Source organism: Ordospora colligata (assembly GCF_000803265.1).
Source record: "Ordospora colligata OC4 chromosome Unknown contig_01, whole genome shotgun sequence".
NCBI classification, from domain to species: Eukaryota; Fungi; Microsporidia; family Ordosporidae; genus Ordospora; species Ordospora colligata.
Genome location: NW_014575407.1, coordinates 200007 through 216532, shown reverse-complemented (window position 1 = coordinate 216532; position 16526 = coordinate 200007). Strand labels below are relative to the sequence as shown.

The window sequence follows — 16526 nt, the reverse complement described above, 5'->3', positions numbered from 1 at the left end:
TATTTCAATAAATGTGTTGCATTATTTTTTATTTATCAAATTCAAGCTGTTCATGCATCATTTGTATCTTGTATACTTGCAGCACTATTAGCGTCGATTATAAAGTAATGATAATGTATTTTTGTCCGAGGCCTCGTTAATGAAGTTCTCTATAGCAGACCAGAAAAAGAAGTATGCAATAAAGGAAGATGTTGCTGATGTTTTGAAGCGAATTGAAGATGATATTGAAGAGCTTGTTGAAGTGGATCTTTCAGGCAACTGTTTTTCAGAGGAAGCTATGGAAGAGATATGCAAAGTGCTTGCAAACGCAACAAGCTTACGCATCATCAATTTATCAAGTGTTTTTCTGCTTCTTGGCAAGGAAAGGCTGTGCCACAATCTTGCACTTCTTTCAAATATGTTGAGGAAGCATCGTATACAAAAGATTGATCTGAGCGACAATGCGATAGGATCTGAGTTTCCTGAAGAGTTTGGGATGTTTATTTCTGAGACAAAAAGTCTTGTGCATCTGAAGATGAACAATTGTGGACTTGGAGAGATTGGGGGGAATAGACTTGGAGGGTATATGAAGAGAATTGAAGATAAAAGTGTGCTTGAAGTAGTTGACATTGCACAGAATAGATTTTTTGTGTTTCCAAAGGAGCTGCGAGAAGCACTTGAGGAGTTTGATGGGATAAAGGAGCTGAGAATTCAATACAATACGATTGAAGAGAAGACGATGCTGAGTTTTCTGAATGGATTAGAAAAGCATGTGCTTGAGGTACTTGATATGAGAGACAATTTTTTATCTGAAGAGGGATCCAAAAGACTAGGGGAATTGTATTGTGGATGGGACATGAAGGAGTTGAGAGTTGGTGACTGTATGATGAGAAATAGCGGAGTCAAGAAGTTTTTGGAAGAGGCAGGCAAAAAGTTTGTGCCGATGCACCTTCCTGGTGAGTATACAGGAAGGATTGACCTTGTGTTAGATCTGTCGTACAATGAGTTTGAGCAGGATGCAATGGATGCTTTGAGCGAATTCTGCAAGATCAATGTTGTGAAAGAGCTGATAGTGTTTGGAAACTATTATGAGGATTCAAGCAAGGTGATTGAAGCGGTGAGCGAGCATGGCGGAAAGGTAATAGTAAGTGAGGGACAGGACGATACATCTGATGTTGATGAAATAGCAGAGTCATTAATAGAAAAGGTGGCGAAACTATAAATAATATTGCTGTTTATGCATAGAAATGATTTGGTATATATAGATCGTTTGTGTGTTTATGCATGCATTCTTAATGCTATGAAATAAAGGAAGGCTGAATAATTGTTTTGAAGTTTTGTATGATAGACGCTTGAATGTTTGGAAGAAGATAAAAAGAAAATGCATGCTGGGGTAGGAGGAGTAGTTTCTGGATGAATTGTAAAGAAACTGAAGATGTAGAGACAGATCTGTTTGAAGGAATTGTTATTGATGCTGAGAAGATTGTGGCCAATCGCAGAGTAGATATGGGGAATAGAGTGCAAGAGAAAGACGAGGAGATGCCTGGAAGATACAAGAGGCTGCAGGCGATTCTTGGTGAAGGATCATTTAAGAAGGTCTACAAAGCGATTGATCAGGAGGAAGGGAAGGAGGTTGCTTGGAATGAGATAAAAATGAGTGGAAGGGCATGCGATGGTAAGGAGCGGATGCTATTTGCAAATGAGATAGGACTGTTGAAGTCAATTTCACATCCAAATATCTTGAAGATATTTGACTACTGGTTCACAACAGATAGTTTTATATTTATTACTGAGCTGATGAGTGGAGGAACGCTCAGACAATATATATCTGAGATTGGCGATCTGAATGTGAAGCTGATTAAGAAATGGGGAAGACATATACTTGAAGGATTGGTGTACATGCATAGCCAAGATCCGCCGATTATACATAGAGATATTAAATGCGAGAATATCTTTGTGAATGCAGCACTTGGGGAAGTGAAGATTGGAGATCTTGGTGTTGCAAAAGAGCGAAGGATGAAGCGATACACGGTCGTTGGGACGCCTCAGTTTATGGCCAGGGAGATGTTTGAAGGAGAGGGCTATGGAGAGAAGATTGATGTGTATGCGTTTGGAATGTGCTTGATTGAAATGGCCACTGGGACGTATCCTTATAAGGAGTTCAACAGTGCAGCAGAGGTTTATAAGGCGATTATACGAGGGGTGCCGCCTGTTGTGCTGAGCTCGATCAATGATGTGTGTTTAAGAAACCTGATTATGAACTGCTTGGTGTCTGAGAAGGACCGACTGCGCAGTGTGGATTGCTTAAGACACCACTTTTTCAGTGCAAACAATACATGTAATGGAGAATGCATTCCGTCTGAGTGTATGTCTGGAGTACCTCTTACGGCACCTGCAAGTGACATGGAGATAAGTTTTTTGTCATTCAAGGATGAGGTAATTACATTTCAGCTATTTTTCATGAGCATGGCAAGATTTATTAAGTTTGACTATGATTTGAATAAAGACACAGTTGAAGATGTTGCAAATGAGATGCTTGAGGAGGATGTGGTATCTGAAGAACAAAGAGAAGCGCTTGTAACGCTACTTTCAAAAGGGATTGAGAAGGCAAAGTCCAGATACTTGGGGCATGGAGGAGAGAGAAGCACTGAGAGGGATGATGAACGAACAGTTGAGGAGGGAATCAAACAGATGGATTTTGATGCTATGAAGGAAAAGAGTGGGATTAGGAACGACTTTAATAAAATAAGTGATAGAGAAATGAGCACTGAAGATGCTGAATCGATGTCTGAAATGGAAGTGAAGCCAAACGAATGTGAAGGAATTGATAGAAAGGAAGATCAGGGCTGTTCTGAGACAAGAGTTGGAAATGCATGCAAGTCGCCTCTTAACTCACCTGAGATGCTTGGGAATACGGATGGAGGGATATCTGATGAACAGCGAAGGATTGCGATTATTAAGTGTTTTGATGGACTTGAATGTCCCAGTAAGAAGTATGACAACGATGTGTTGATTGAGGAGTTTGCAATTGATGTGTCTGTGGCAACTAAGAGATCGCCTGAGACAGCAGGTAACTGGATAAAGGTGTTTAAGTCGAATGACATTGACACTGTCTTTGAGTTGAAGATCCTTGTGGATGAAGACTGGGACAAGCTTGACCTTACGGTGTTTTCTAGTAGAGCAATGAAGAACATTCTGTATGGAATTGATAAGATTCCACTACGTGAGAAGCAACTTCCGACAAGCACGGCTACTAAGGACTATGATGGAGAGATGGGAATCAGGGAATTTCTTGAGGAGATTGCGCAGCTAGTTGGAAAGGAGAAGTGTGTGTCTGTATGGGAAAGTAAGCTTCTAGCTCAGGATATACGGACTGTCGAGGAGCTGAGGTCGTTGTATCAAGACGATTGGGATAGGCTAGGGCTTTCTGTGTATTCATGCAGAGTTATTAAGAATGTTATATTCAAGAAGGGAAAGATTGTGTGCTGCTGAGGAATGCGAATTCAAATGATAATAAAATAAGATGAGTTTTTAGATATTCAATGTAATGAGATTAAGATGAGAGTGATTTGGGTATGAAATTCAGTGTATAAGATATTTAACCTTAGATATGATTGTATCAGAGATTCAGTTTAATAAGATGAGTAAGTTTATAAATGATTAGATTTGGGATTTAGTATAGTATTGATATAATAGATGAGAATGATTATGCTGCCCATGGACAGAAGGGTAGATGAATATGATATTGTGCAAACGCCAAAGGGAATGTTAGCGAGTGATTTACCTGCAAAGATAAAATTGGATAAACCATTTGAAGTGAATGGACAGATGTATGTGTGCGAGAAGTACGGAGATGAGGTTATGGGATTGAGTGAAGTTGAAAATGGAAAGAGCAAATCACCAACAATGTGCAAGAGTTTGTATGTTGTTAGAAAGTTATGAAAGCTCTTGAAATCAGTTAGAATTATGCTATTGGATATAAGTACATGAATGCATTGGTTGCCAAGAAATTCCAAGCGCATATGTTTCATGTTTCACAACATAAGGAAGGTATTATGGAGGGGCATGGAGACAAGGATTGAGGAACTTTTTGTGAAGGATGAGCACCGAGCGGATAAAATGAGCAAGACGGTTGATGTTGGATGTGAGTATTTGCATTACGACTTTTCTAAGACGCACCTTACAGATGAGATTATTGAGAAGTATCTGGGAAAGATGAGTGGAATTGAAAGCAAGATTGAAGCGATGTTTTGTGGTCAAAAGATCAACTTTACGGAGGATAGGAAGGTTCTGCACGTGCTTCTTAGGAACAAGGAGATTCTGGATATGGTTGAGAATGGCAACAGTGAAGGATTGGATGGAGACAGGAAGATGGTTTATGATGAGTTAGTGAAGATGAAGCAGTTTGCAGATGACTTTGAGAAAGGAAAAATATGTGGAGTCACTGGGAAACGATTGGAGGCTATTGTGAATATAGGCATTGGAGGGAGTGATCTTGGGCCTAGAATGGTTTGTAATGCATTGAAGCGATACAGCATGAAAGGTGTTACGACACATTTTATTTCGAATGTGGATGCATCGGACACAGTTGAGGTTTTTGACAGCATTGATGCAGAGAAGGCATTATTTATAGTGGTAAGCAAGACATTTACAACGATTGAGACGATTCAGAACATGGAGCTTGCAATGAGATATATGGAGCAGAGATTGAAACGAAGCAGGGAGGAGATAGCAAGCGAGCATTTTGTTGCGATCAGCTCGAATGTGGATGAGGTCGGCAAGTATGGAATCAAACAAGTTTTTTCAATGTGGGACTTTGTAGGAGGGAGGTTTTCATTATGGTCTGCTGTTGGGATGTCTATAGTATTGTATGTTGGGTTTGATGGATTTCTAGAGATGCTAAGAGGAGGAAGTAATATTGATGAGGAGTTTAGGAAACAAAAGGGAAAGCAGAATGCAGAGATTATGCATTCCATAGTTGAGATGTTTTACTCTGATAATGGATATAACAACAAGTGTATTGTTCCATATGATCGGTACATGGAGAAGTTTTATTTGTATTTACAGCAGGCTGAGATGGAAAGCAATGGGAAGCCATCAACAAGCAATGACACGGGTATGATAGTGTGGGGAGGAGTGGGAACGAATAGCCAGCACTCATTTTTCCAACTACTGCATCAGGGCACAAGGAAGGTTCTTTGTGAGTTTTTGGTGCCTCTTCAGCCTCTACATAGTGAGAGGGAGTATCACGAGATATTAGTGTCTAACTGTGTTGCACAGAGCAGGGCACTGATGGTTGGAAAGAAAGATAAGCAGAAGGAGAAGTGTTTTGAAGGTGATCGACCGACGATAACGATGTGCTACTCAAAGCTTACACCAAGAACACTTGGAGCAATGATAGCGCATTATGAGCATAAGATATTCATCCAGGGAGTGTTCTGGGGAATCAATTCGTTTGATCAGTTTGGAGTTACGTTAGGGAAGGAGATAGCCACTGATGTATGCGATGAAATACGAAGTAGGAAGAGTGGGAAGTATGATGGATCGACGAACAAGATTCTGGATCATGTTTACAAGAATTCTGAATAGTTGGCAATTGCCTTAAAAGAAGGATTGGGAATTGATTAAAGCATGATGGTGTTTTCTATGTTGTTAAATTACTATGTTATTAAGTTGTTAGGTCATTCAGTTACTAGATTGTTAGACTAATACATTGCTAAACTATTATGCCACTATATTATTAAATTGTTGTGATGCAGCTTGTGCTGAATCCTTATTTTTGCAGTGCATAACGCATAATGCATAATGTAGCAAATGTATGATTATTGAGAGGGTAAATGGCCCTGTGATGCTTTCCTTCAAGAGCAGAATGAAGACTTTTGCGGGATGGCCTAAGGACTATGGAGTAGCAACACCAGAGAAACTATGTATTGCGGGGTTTATTTGTGTATCTGCTCAAAGTGAGTGTTTGACTGTTCAGTGTGTGTATTGTAAGAAAACACTTGAGTGTTGGGAGGCAACAGATGTGCCTGCAAAAGAGCATTATTCGCATATGAAGACATGTCCGTTGTTTAATATGAACAAGATTTGCAGCAGACTTGCTATGTTTACGGGAAAGGATGATAAAGATGCCAAGTCACTGACAAAGAACGGATTTATAAGATACGATCTTGGAGATGAGCCATATGTATTCTGCTATGTATGTGGGTCATCAGATACAAGCCATGTATGCAAGAAAGCGAGGAGAAGTGCTTATGATCCTTTGAAGATATCTAATGTGTTTTTCTACAGACTGATTGAGGGAGAATACATCAAGGAGGTTGCAGAGTGCTTGGAGTCGAGTTTATATGTTCCAAGTAATCTGCAGGGATTGGTTAAGATGCTTGTGAGTGGAATGGGGATGAAAGCTGCATTAACATTAAATATTGGAGATGCGATAAGTGGATTTATAGGAAAGGTGATGCATGAGATGAATAGCATGATGATAAAGGACATGAAAGAGATCCTTGATACAGGGCATGAGAATGGAGATATTGAACTGATGCGATTACTCGAATGACTTGGCTTTTGTATATGTGTGAGGTTAGCATTTGAATATGTGGATTGTAAAGGCAATTTTTTCACAATTGAAAAGACCCTTAACATGAAGGTAGGTGATTTAGAAACGAGTTAATTTTAGTTGAACATAGCTTACCCGACTAATGGAACACAGAAGATGTTTGAGATTGACAGGAAGCAAGCAATTAAGCTGTATGACAAGAAGATAGGAGATCAGTTTGATGGAGGAGTAATTGGATCTGAGTTTGAAGGAACGATAGTTGAGATAACTGGAGGGGACGACAACCAAGGGTTTCCAATGGTAAAAGATCATTTGACAAAGAGTAGGCTGCGACTACTTCTTTCGAAAGGAGATGTGGGCTACAGATGCAAAAGAAAAGGAACCAGGAAGCGCAAGAGTGTCAGGGGATCAATAGTGTCTGAGGAGACATGCGTGCTGAACTTGATTATTATCCAAGCAGGAGAGAAGGAGATAGACGGACTTACAAATGTAGTCTGTGACGTCACGCATCTTCCACGTAGGGTAGACAAGCTCAGGAAGCTTTTCAATGTTCCCAAGACAGAGGAGAATGTATCGAAGTACATCATGAACATTCTGAAAGCAGAATGTGGTGGAGACATAAAGAAGGTTCCGAAGATCAGAAGCAACGAGAAGATATTGAATAAGAAGAAGGCAAAGGTACAAGAAGGAGCAAAGATCAGGGCAGAGAGAAGAAGAATTTTGGAAGAGGAAAGGGCTGCTTATCTCAAGAAATACTTCAATAAAGCTTGATTTATTTTCTTATTGGTTATTTATTATAGTATTTTTGTTGATGGTATGCGATGATTCTAACAAGTCAATGTCTTGGCATGCTAATCTCATTAGATATATGTTTGTCACTTGATGCAGAAAATTAGTGTATTCGATGGATTAATAACATACATGGACTGATTGTAAGAATATTGCATCTGAAAGCTACAAATCACACCACTCTGGGATTTCCGCAACATACTCAGTATTGTTATAGATGTACTTCCAGGCATGAAGGCAAATGTGATGATCTCGGGTGATGAATGAACGATTGTTCTTTCCTTTGCAGTTCTTGATTATGCATTCATATTTCTTTTTATCTTCAAACTGATCTATGTTTGCATTGCATTCGCTGCTGTGTAAACTAATTGGAAGCTCTCCAGATCCATAAATAACATCGTTCACAATTGGAAAGCCGATGCTTTGAAGATGGATTCTAATTTGATGCGTACGCCCAGTAACTGGTCTACATTCAACTATTGAGTATCCATCACTATACCTTAGTCGTTTGAACATTGTCAGACATTCTTTTCCATTGTCACCTACACGCCTGTATCTTCCAGATAGACATTCTATTTTCTTATCAACAGTCACTTCGTCTGGAAACATTCCACATACTTTAGCAAGATACACCTTCTCTGCTGCTTTAATTGCATCCAAACATTTAGTATGGTTTTCAAATGCTATTATCAAGACGCCAGACACAGGCATATCCAGTCTATTCACACATGCAACCTTAGAGTCTCCAAACAGCGCCCTTGTAATTGAATACTCTCTATATCCACCTGTTGGATGACAGGGGATTCCTGCTGGTTTGTTAACCACCATGTAATCTTTTTCTTTCTTAATCACATTGATGCATGGAATCGGAGGCTCATGTATATGAACTGTGTGTTGGAGCACGTCATTTGGTTTGATTATTGTAGAAGTATCAATCATATTACCATTGACAGTTATCACACCACATTCCAATGCTTGAGAAAAGTATTCTCTTGAACGTGTTCTGAACTCATGTTCAAGAACATCTAGAAGACTTTTATTGTACCATCTTTCCTTTGCATTTGTCCTGTATGTAAAAAAATATTCAGCATCATCAGCAGTCATGCTATTTTATGGGCCGATGCATAATTGCCATTTGTCAGGAATAAACATGCCATGCATAAATCATAGTAGAAGGCAAGGCCCTGTCCATGAGAATAGGAAACGAGCTTGAACTGATCCAATTGACTGGTGTGAGTGTGTTTTCATTGCTGGTATATTCCACTGGGTATCAGAAAACTCTTCTGAATGATTTCCTGTTTTGCATAGTGCCTCAGTACCTTGCAGTCATGTATCCAGACAGTGTGGGAAACATTTACATATGTCTGGCAATGTTGATAAGCTACTCAGGAATTGAAAAGAAAACAAATAGAAATGATCCAAAGACACGAGTAATCGACATGATGCGGTTTGGAGTATCACTTCTGGTTGTCATTGCAATTTATGCAGCAGACTTTTCAATGTTTGATCAGAGGCTTGGAAAGCTCCATTTCTTTGGAATTGGGCTGATGGACATTGGTGTAGGCAGCTTTATTTTCAACGGAGGGATTGTGGGATACAAGAACAAATCGCGAAGGTATTTCAAGTCATGTCCGATTCTCCTTGTACTTGGACTTACCAGGTACTTTGTAGTTGAGTACTTTGGATTGAATGTAAATCCAAGGGAGTATGGAATGCATTTGAACTTTTATTTTCTGCTTGCATTTGTGAACCTGATGTATGCGGTAATCAGATCAAGACACGACTTTGCTGTTGGAATGTGCATTATAACAGTGTATGAAATGGTGCTGAAATCCACAGGGTTGATGCATTTTATACTGTCTGATAAGAGAGAAACTCTGTTTGAAAAAAACAAGGAAGGGATGCTTGCAATTATTCCGTATCTCTCTATATTCCTGATGGCCACAGCGGTTGGCAAGATATGTTTTTCTGATCTAAAGAGGTACATGAAAGGGCTTAGGATGCTGGGAATTACTGCGATTTTTGGGTTTCTGTATGTTATGTTCAGCATGATGAATGAAGCGTCTCGAAGACTAGGGAATGGTGCTTTTGTGTTTTGGATTCTTGGTCTTCACAGTCTACACATGACGGTTTATTTGCTTTTTGAGAGCATGGTTGATCTGCACGTACCTTTAGTGATGCGATTCAGCAGTTCGAATATGATGTTTGTGTTTTTGTTTTCAAACCTGCTGGTTCTTGCAGGGAATGTAATGTTTGAACTGAAAGCGTTTTCTTCATTACTGTCTCATGTGAATATGCTTATGTACTTAGTGAGTGTTTTTGTGATTCCTGCGGTTTTTGCAAATGCATTTGACCTGAGGCGCATTGGTCTTAAGTATAGGGCGTGATGTGATGTGTAATAAGATGAGAAGTATATTCATGCTGATATGATTCTAACATTAACGAGATATGTATTCATGCTGACCTGATCTAGTGTTATTGAAATATGTATTCATGTTGATTTAATGCTAACATTAAGAGATGTATCTGTTGAATAAGTGAGTTATTAAGCATGATGTATATCTAAAAGAACTAAAAATGAATAAATGAGATAGTTATTTGGAAATGGATTGGCTACGCCCTAAATGATGAAAGCAGAGATGATGTGCGATAAAGGAGTGTTTGAAGGAAGACATGCGATTATGCTTGAGAATATTTTCCATCTACTATGCGGACTTGACACGGCTCACCTGAAAATAGGTGTGCGGGATAGGCAGTATGTGTTAATTGCTGACACTGGATATCCACAGCAGCTTATGTGCTCATTTGAGTCTCTAGGAGTCAACATACGAGTGTTCGGCAAGTTTATACAGAAGTCCCAGTACTGTTCAGATGCAATCAAGGGAGCAATTGCAGATTGTATTGAGAAGAAGGTGGATGCATATCTGAAAGATATGGTAAGGCTCAGAAAAGAGATATGCAGCATTGAAAGTCTTGTAGTGGCGGTTGGTGGATGGAAAGACAAGTTTGATGAAATACGAACGGTTATCGATGGAATCAGAGGCATGAGTGGAATGAAAATTTTGAATTGCATTAATGAAAGAATGGAAAATAGCGCATGTTTTGAGCATCTTTATCGGGGATTTATTTGTGCGTGCACTGAGATAGTCAAGAATGAAATTGAGTGCTGGGTTTTGGAAGGTAAAATTCTTAGTGAAGGATTCATGATAAGGATAAATGACGAATGTGGTGGATTTGAAGAGTCCAGATGGAGCAACAGATATGTGCTGGTTGAGGAGAATGTTCCGTACTTTTTGTTAAAGATGCGAGATGTTGTTTTTGATTGTGGGCGAGTGATTAATATTGGCAGAAGCATTACGGGCAAAAATATGTTTAAAGATTCTCGCAATGAATATGATCTAGTTGGGTTGATGGGATTGAATAGATATTTGAATGAGCAACTATTGGAGCTATTGAGACCGGAGATTGAAAGAGAATTTGATGAGATATATAGATACTTGTTATTGAACGATTGTGCAGCTTATGTTGAAATGCTTGATGAAATTGGTGAGGAGGTTTTTGAAGTAGATGAGAGGACAATGGTTAAAATGAATGCAATAAAAGATGGCAAGCATACAACAGGGTTTTGCTTTAAGATTGCACAAATGTCCCTGAATTCTTATGTGATGAAGATTCTCAGCTCTGAAAAGAAATGGAGCCGTGATTGCAGTAGTTCAGTGCTTGAGCTGTTGACAGTGGAATACCATCCACGAGTACTACGTGATTTTATTTCACTAAGAGTTGTTTCTGAGCTTGAGATCCTTTTTAGGTTTTTATTTACTTTGATGGCACTTTCATATCGGATGGAGAGGCTTAAAGGATATAGATTTGCAAGAGTAGCAGGCATGCTGATTGATAGGTTCCGGTTTGCAATATATTCGAGGATGCAGCATATAAAAGTAAAGAATGACATAAACTATGTGATGGAGAAGTTTTTTTCAAACATCAAAAGATGGTTGAGAGAATTTTACTTGACGAATGAGAAGACTTATGGAGTGTGGGGAGATCTGTTTGATATATGTTTTAGGTTTCTTGATGCAGAGATCAGGATGGTGCTGTGTGCAGAAGATGTGAATGAATATGAAAAGGAGTTGATTTATGCTTGTGAAAGATTGAAGATTGAGGTGAGCACGCTTGATTATAACGATTGTTTTGTTCATTTTTTGAATGGAGTTCACTGGGAGAAGGTGTTTGATTGAATGAATGGATAGTATGTGTAGTATGAATAGTTGTGCAGGTGTATAACTGTTGGTCGTGTATGTTGATGTGTATGTCAATGTATGCATTGTTGGTTTATATGTGTATTTGTTAATTCACATATCCAATGGTTAATGTTAATCTGAAAATTAGATCTGCTAATATGTGTCTGCCAAACTGAAAGTTCCATTGTTAATGCGGATTTGCTAATTTGAAAATTATATCTGCTAATGTTAATGCAAAAATTTATATGTTATATATTTTTGATGAAAGATCTTTAAGTACTTATGCCGTTTATAAATATGTCAATTTGTTTTGAGAAGTATATAATTTTAGTAGAAAAGATGAATACGGAGTAAACAAAATATGGGAGGATACAACAATGGCCGATCTGCAAAGAAGGATGTAAGAACAGTCAATGGATTAGGTGATGATGACTTTGAGGCGTATAGATCTATTTTTTTCTGGCATTACGACGATCTTTTGAAAAAGTATTTTGGAAGATTACAGCGATTCAAACTAAGGCAGAGCAAGCTTGCAAGGCTATTTTTTGAGTACAAAGCGCTTAGAACATTAGAAGATGAAATGTGGGTTCCCACTAGCTTCAAGTATAGTGATGATGCAGAACTATTTGTTCCAAAGAGCTTTTACATACTTACTGAAACCATACTTAGCCTTGATTGTAAGGTTGATGGGATGTTTAGGATTGGAAACTCAATTGAAGTAATCAATGAATGTGTGAACACTATAAATGAATGTGTTAATAAGGAAGTTCCGTATGAAGATGCGAAGAAGAATCTTGTCAGCAGTTTCAGTGTGATTGACATGACCACTGCATTTAAACAGATCTTAAGGGAATATCCAACAACGATAGTTCCAGAAGATTTGATAGACACTATACTAGAGATCTCAAAAGTAGATAGTAATGAGGATCGGCTTGTGCTATGCCATATGCTGTTTTTAGCGATGCCTAAGCCTAATAGACATGTTCTTGAGGCAACCATAAACTTTTTATATGCCGTGCATGACATATCTACAAACAAAGGAACTGACTATGAACGAAAGATGAACATTGAGGGAATATCAACTGTCATGATGCCGAATCTTGTGCTTAAGTCGCGTAACCAGTTTGATCTTGACCATATAGAGACTCTTGTTGGCTTCATGAAGGTGTTTTTTGAGAACTTTGCACGAATTGTATGTCTAGATGAGAATATTGCTGAGCTTTGAAGTGTTCAGTGATTGCATGATTAAGAACACACATGCGTTTTGAAGTTGCATTGAATGAGCGACCCTTGATGCAGATAGTCAGACTGGATAAGCGGTTTAGAAGAATGAATTTGTTTGATGTTGGTGGATGCATTGTTGATGGGATTGAGTACCTTGAGGAAATTTTGGAGTCGAGTATGAATGCTACTAAAGAAGACGACAAGATTCTGTATATGCCTTTGATAATTGGAAAACTAAAGACAGATGGATTTACTGAAGAGGACTATAGAAACCGGGTCTTGGTTGTATGTGAGAGTTTACTAGATACTAACTCTGTAAGTAAATTCTTGGAACGTTTTTTCAAAGGATTCACAGTAAAGCAAGTTGGAGAATGGATGGAAGTGGAATTTTGCTGTTCTTCTGATGCATCAAGATGTTTATGCCTTAGTAACAAAGAAATTGTTTTTTATAGACCAAAGAGATACATTGAACTTCCTAACGAGCCTGATGTGAAAATAAACGGAAGCAAATACTGCCAGGACACGCTTTGTATAGAAAATAAGATTATTATTGGGCCATTAGATGTGAACCATGCTGATCTTAGGGATGCACTGGACAGGATTGCACCTCTTAGAAGCTTTAGAGTGTGTGAAAATCCAATGTATTTTACATTTAGCTTTCTGGATGATGATTTCTGCGATGCATTTGTGAGAGTTACAAGCCATATTTATATGAATGATTGTAAATGCCCACTTATATCTAAAAAAGCATATGATGGGTGTGTGTTACTGGACCTTGGAAGAAATATCCCAAGATTTGCACCAAGAAGACTTGCAGGGCGAGTTGCATTGAGTAAGGAGAGAACACGGATTGTTATTCTCCTAAATGTTATTTCATCATGTGATGATGTTACAGAAGATTTTTTGCATGAAGTAGAAGAGCAATGCAAGAATTGTGGAGACATACGGAGTGTGGTTATTCCTGCTTTAAAGCATGGATTTAAAAGACAGCCAGGAAGCTCAACGATTTTCATTGAGTGTGGAGATGTTGAAACATCCGAAAATGTGTATAGAGAGTTTGGAGGTCTTATGTATGACGAACGAATAGTTATTGCAGGATATTATCCTGAGATGAACTATGTGGCAGGTGAGTATGAATAAAACTATTAATTAAATCAGAATGTTGATGTGTGTTTTGAATGTTTGGCTTGTACAAATGGATTTATGCAAGAGATGATCTAAACAAAAGGATGACCAAGAGCAGGATTCCACTGCATGTGATGATGTTCACGTATGCGTCGTATTTTGTTGTTATTTTACTAGGACATGCAAGAGACACATTTGGAAAGTTATTTTTTCCTGGATACCACAGAAAGTATAAACAGGATGATGGAATGCCTCCTCTGTACAGTAGTTTTGAGAGTTTTTTCAGTAGAAGATTATTTCAGAGGATTAGAGATTGCTGGGAAAGGCCTATTGCTGGTATACCTGGCAGAAAGGTTGTGGTTATAGAGCGTGTATCTGTTGATCATAATGAAAGTTTCAGACATACAGGCAAGATGATGGAGTTACTTAATTTTGGATCATATAATTATCTTGGGTTCAGTAGTAATCATGGACCTATCACTGAAAAGGTAATAGACACATTATATAAGTATCCTCTTGTAATGGCAGCACCTTCGAGAGAGGTTGGATGCTATGACATTATAACAGAGCTTGAGCAAGAAATGGCGTCTTTTCTGCACCAAGAGGATTGTATTGTGTTTTCGATTGGATATGGAACAAATTCTGCAAATATACCTGTGTTATGTGATGAAGAGACTCTTATATTGTCTGATGAATTCAACCATGCATCATTGATCACTGGTATAAGAATAAGTAAGGGTACTGTGCGAGTGTTTGAGCATAATAACATGCACGATCTTGAAGAAAAGCTTGTGTTCAACATTTCACAGGGACAGCCGTTTACACATAAAGCATGGAAGAAGATAGTGGTGATTGTAGAGGGAATATACTCGATGGAGGGCACAATAGTGGACATGAAGAAACTAGTTGAGCTTAAGAAAAAATACAAGTTCTACATATTTGTGGATGAGGCACATTCGATAGGTGCGTTAGGTTGTACTGGAAGGGGCGTGTGTGAACATGCAGGTGTGGACTTTGGAGATGTTGATATTTTCATGGGCACGTTTACCAAGTCATTTGGAGGAATGGGAGGATACGTAGCAGGATCTAAGAGGTTGGTGACATGGCTGCGATTCTACAGTGATTTATGCGTGCATGGTGACCAGCTGCCGCCGTTTGCATGCTCACAAATTTTGGAAAGCCTTCGATTCATAAAATACACGGATGAAGGAAAGAGCAAAATTGAAAGACTCAGTGCAAATACTGCTCTTATGAGGAAGATTCTTGTTAGTGAAGGATTTTTTGTGCTTGGAGATAATGCATCACCTGTAATACCGGTGCTTATAGTCTGTCCTGCAAAGATAGGTGAGTTTTCAAGAAGATGCATGGCAGAAGGTATTGCAGTTGTGGTAGTTGGATATCCAGCAACTCCTATTCTTACAAGTCGAGTTAGGTTGTGTGCATCTGCATCCCACAGCATTGAGGATGTACAGAATGCCATGGAAGTAGTCAGTAGAATAGGAGGAGAACTTGGGATCAAAATGTGCAAGTAATGAGTGTATCTGATGTGAGAGATAAGTAATGTAAAGCCAAAATATTACATACATACTGAAGTATTATAAGTGCAATAAAGATAAAGATGCATCTGCCCATGGATGACGAGATTTATTGCATTGACTTTTATGCGAGTACAAGAATATTGCTCTATGGTGGAAAAAATAATAAGTGCATTGCGATGAATGTAGATACTGGGGATGTGGTAGCAGTTGTGGAGGATTTTGATGATTCAGTGGTATTTTGTAAGTTTTTGGATTCTGAGAAGTTTATTGTTGGGTCTTTGGATGGAACAATTTCGCTTATGACGTTTGAGGGAGAGATCAATAATGTCTGTTTAAACGAGGACATTGCAAGGATGAAGATTATAGGGGACAAGGTTGTAGTTGGAACAGAAGTAGGTAATATTCATGTGTTCAGCCTTGACTTGTGCTTTCAAAATGTATGTATTGGACAGCATAGTGAAATACTTGATATGTGCTATGAGAATGGAAAGCTTTATACTTTAACTGCTGACTCGTTCGTGATGTTTGATTCAAATACACATCAGAAGCTGACTGGATTCAAGATTAAAAACGGGCTTTGTCTGGACAAGATTCCTGAGAGTGATGTTATATGCATAGGATCAGAAAACATGGTTGTGATAAGCAAGAACATGAATATTTTGGCAAAGATAGAAGTTGAAGGATTACCTCTTTGTGCATTGTATATGAACAACTACTTTGTGATTGGAGGATGTTTTGAGTATATTTTGCTTGTTAACATTCCAATGGGTATGCGAGTGTTCAAGATACCTCTTGGAACGATTGAGGTATGGGACATAAGAGGAGACGGATTGAATCAGATTGTGTTTAGCACATCTTGTGGACTTGTTGGGCATGGAGACATCAGAGATGAAAAGAGCTTTAAGCTGTTCAAAACAGATCTTAGATCCATTTTTGATCTGTGTTTTAAGGACCAAGTGGTTTATGCTGCAGGAGAAAACGGATACAATGTGATTGATTTATGTGACACCGATGGTTTAGAGTGTATTGGACAAAGGTAACAGCATATGCATCGTGTACACTGGAGCATTC

The 16526-nt window shown here is 38.6% G+C and overlaps 13 protein-coding genes across 13 annotated transcripts; 12 read left to right on the top strand and 1 right to left on the bottom strand.

Moving 5' to 3' along the window:
* Positions 1 to 139: 139 nt before the first annotated feature.
* M896_011920 (Ran GTPase-activating protein) lies at positions 140 to 1201 on the top strand (the record flags this gene model as incomplete). Its single annotated transcript, XM_014709093.1, has 1 exon — positions 140 to 1201. The coding sequence occupies one exon, from the start codon at positions 140 to 142 to the stop codon at positions 1199 to 1201; it is 1062 nt and encodes a 353-aa protein (XP_014564579.1).
* A 191-nt stretch (positions 1202 to 1392) lies between these two features.
* Positions 1393 to 3471, top strand: M896_011910 (putative serine/threonine kinase; the record flags this gene model as incomplete). Its single annotated transcript, XM_014709092.1, has 1 exon — positions 1393 to 3471. One exon carries the CDS (start codon positions 1393 to 1395, stop codon positions 3469 to 3471), a length of 2079 nt encoding a protein of 692 aa, XP_014564578.1.
* Positions 3472 to 3696: 225 nt separating this feature from the next.
* On the top strand, positions 3697 to 3921 carry M896_011900 (uncharacterized protein; the record flags this gene model as incomplete). Its single annotated transcript, XM_014709091.1, has 1 exon — positions 3697 to 3921. One exon carries the CDS (start codon positions 3697 to 3699, stop codon positions 3919 to 3921), a length of 225 nt encoding a protein of 74 aa, XP_014564577.1.
* A 123-nt stretch (positions 3922 to 4044) lies between these two features.
* On the top strand, positions 4045 to 5568 carry M896_011890 (glucose-6-phosphate isomerase; the record flags this gene model as incomplete). Its single annotated transcript, XM_014709090.1, has 1 exon — positions 4045 to 5568. The coding sequence occupies one exon, from the start codon at positions 4045 to 4047 to the stop codon at positions 5566 to 5568; it is 1524 nt and encodes a 507-aa protein (XP_014564576.1).
* Positions 5569 to 5827: 259 nt separating this feature from the next.
* M896_011880 (uncharacterized protein) lies at positions 5828 to 6538 on the top strand (the record flags this gene model as incomplete). The annotated part of the gene is made up of 1 exon (XM_014709089.1): positions 5828 to 6538. The coding sequence occupies one exon, from the start codon at positions 5828 to 5830 to the stop codon at positions 6536 to 6538; it is 711 nt and encodes a 236-aa protein (XP_014564575.1).
* Positions 6539 to 6622: 84 nt separating this feature from the next.
* On the top strand, positions 6623 to 7309 carry M896_011870 (ribosomal protein S6e; the record flags this gene model as incomplete). Its single annotated transcript, XM_014709088.1, has 2 exons — positions 6623 to 6628; positions 6659 to 7309. 2 exons carry the CDS (start codon positions 6623 to 6625, stop codon positions 7307 to 7309), a joined length of 657 nt encoding a protein of 218 aa, XP_014564574.1.
* A 183-nt stretch (positions 7310 to 7492) lies between these two features.
* M896_011860 (putative pseudouridine synthase) lies at positions 7493 to 8431 on the bottom strand (the record flags this gene model as incomplete). Its single annotated transcript, XM_014709087.1, has 1 exon — positions 7493 to 8431. The coding sequence occupies one exon, from the start codon at positions 8429 to 8431 to the stop codon at positions 7493 to 7495; it is 939 nt and encodes a 312-aa protein (XP_014564573.1).
* Positions 8432 to 8517: 86 nt separating this feature from the next.
* M896_011850 (uncharacterized protein) lies at positions 8518 to 9714 on the top strand (the record flags this gene model as incomplete). The annotated part of the gene is made up of 1 exon (XM_014709086.1): positions 8518 to 9714. The coding sequence occupies one exon, from the start codon at positions 8518 to 8520 to the stop codon at positions 9712 to 9714; it is 1197 nt and encodes a 398-aa protein (XP_014564572.1).
* A 240-nt stretch (positions 9715 to 9954) lies between these two features.
* Positions 9955 to 11565, top strand: M896_011840 (uncharacterized protein; the record flags this gene model as incomplete). The annotated part of the gene is made up of 1 exon (XM_014709085.1): positions 9955 to 11565. One exon carries the CDS (start codon positions 9955 to 9957, stop codon positions 11563 to 11565), a length of 1611 nt encoding a protein of 536 aa, XP_014564571.1.
* Positions 11566 to 11929: 364 nt separating this feature from the next.
* On the top strand, positions 11930 to 12793 carry M896_011830 (RhoGAP domain-containing protein; the record flags this gene model as incomplete). Its single annotated transcript, XM_014709084.1, has 1 exon — positions 11930 to 12793. The coding sequence occupies one exon, from the start codon at positions 11930 to 11932 to the stop codon at positions 12791 to 12793; it is 864 nt and encodes a 287-aa protein (XP_014564570.1).
* Positions 12794 to 12861: 68 nt separating this feature from the next.
* M896_011820 (uncharacterized protein) lies at positions 12862 to 13932 on the top strand (the record flags this gene model as incomplete). The annotated part of the gene is made up of 1 exon (XM_014709083.1): positions 12862 to 13932. One exon carries the CDS (start codon positions 12862 to 12864, stop codon positions 13930 to 13932), a length of 1071 nt encoding a protein of 356 aa, XP_014564569.1.
* Positions 13933 to 14021: 89 nt separating this feature from the next.
* M896_011810 (serine palmitoyltransferase) lies at positions 14022 to 15449 on the top strand (the record flags this gene model as incomplete). The annotated part of the gene is made up of 1 exon (XM_014709082.1): positions 14022 to 15449. The coding sequence occupies one exon, from the start codon at positions 14022 to 14024 to the stop codon at positions 15447 to 15449; it is 1428 nt and encodes a 475-aa protein (XP_014564568.1).
* Positions 15450 to 15547: 98 nt separating this feature from the next.
* Positions 15548 to 16495, top strand: M896_011800 (uncharacterized protein; the record flags this gene model as incomplete). The annotated part of the gene is made up of 1 exon (XM_014709081.1): positions 15548 to 16495. One exon carries the CDS (start codon positions 15548 to 15550, stop codon positions 16493 to 16495), a length of 948 nt encoding a protein of 315 aa, XP_014564567.1.
* Positions 16496 to 16526: the final 31 nt, after the last annotated feature.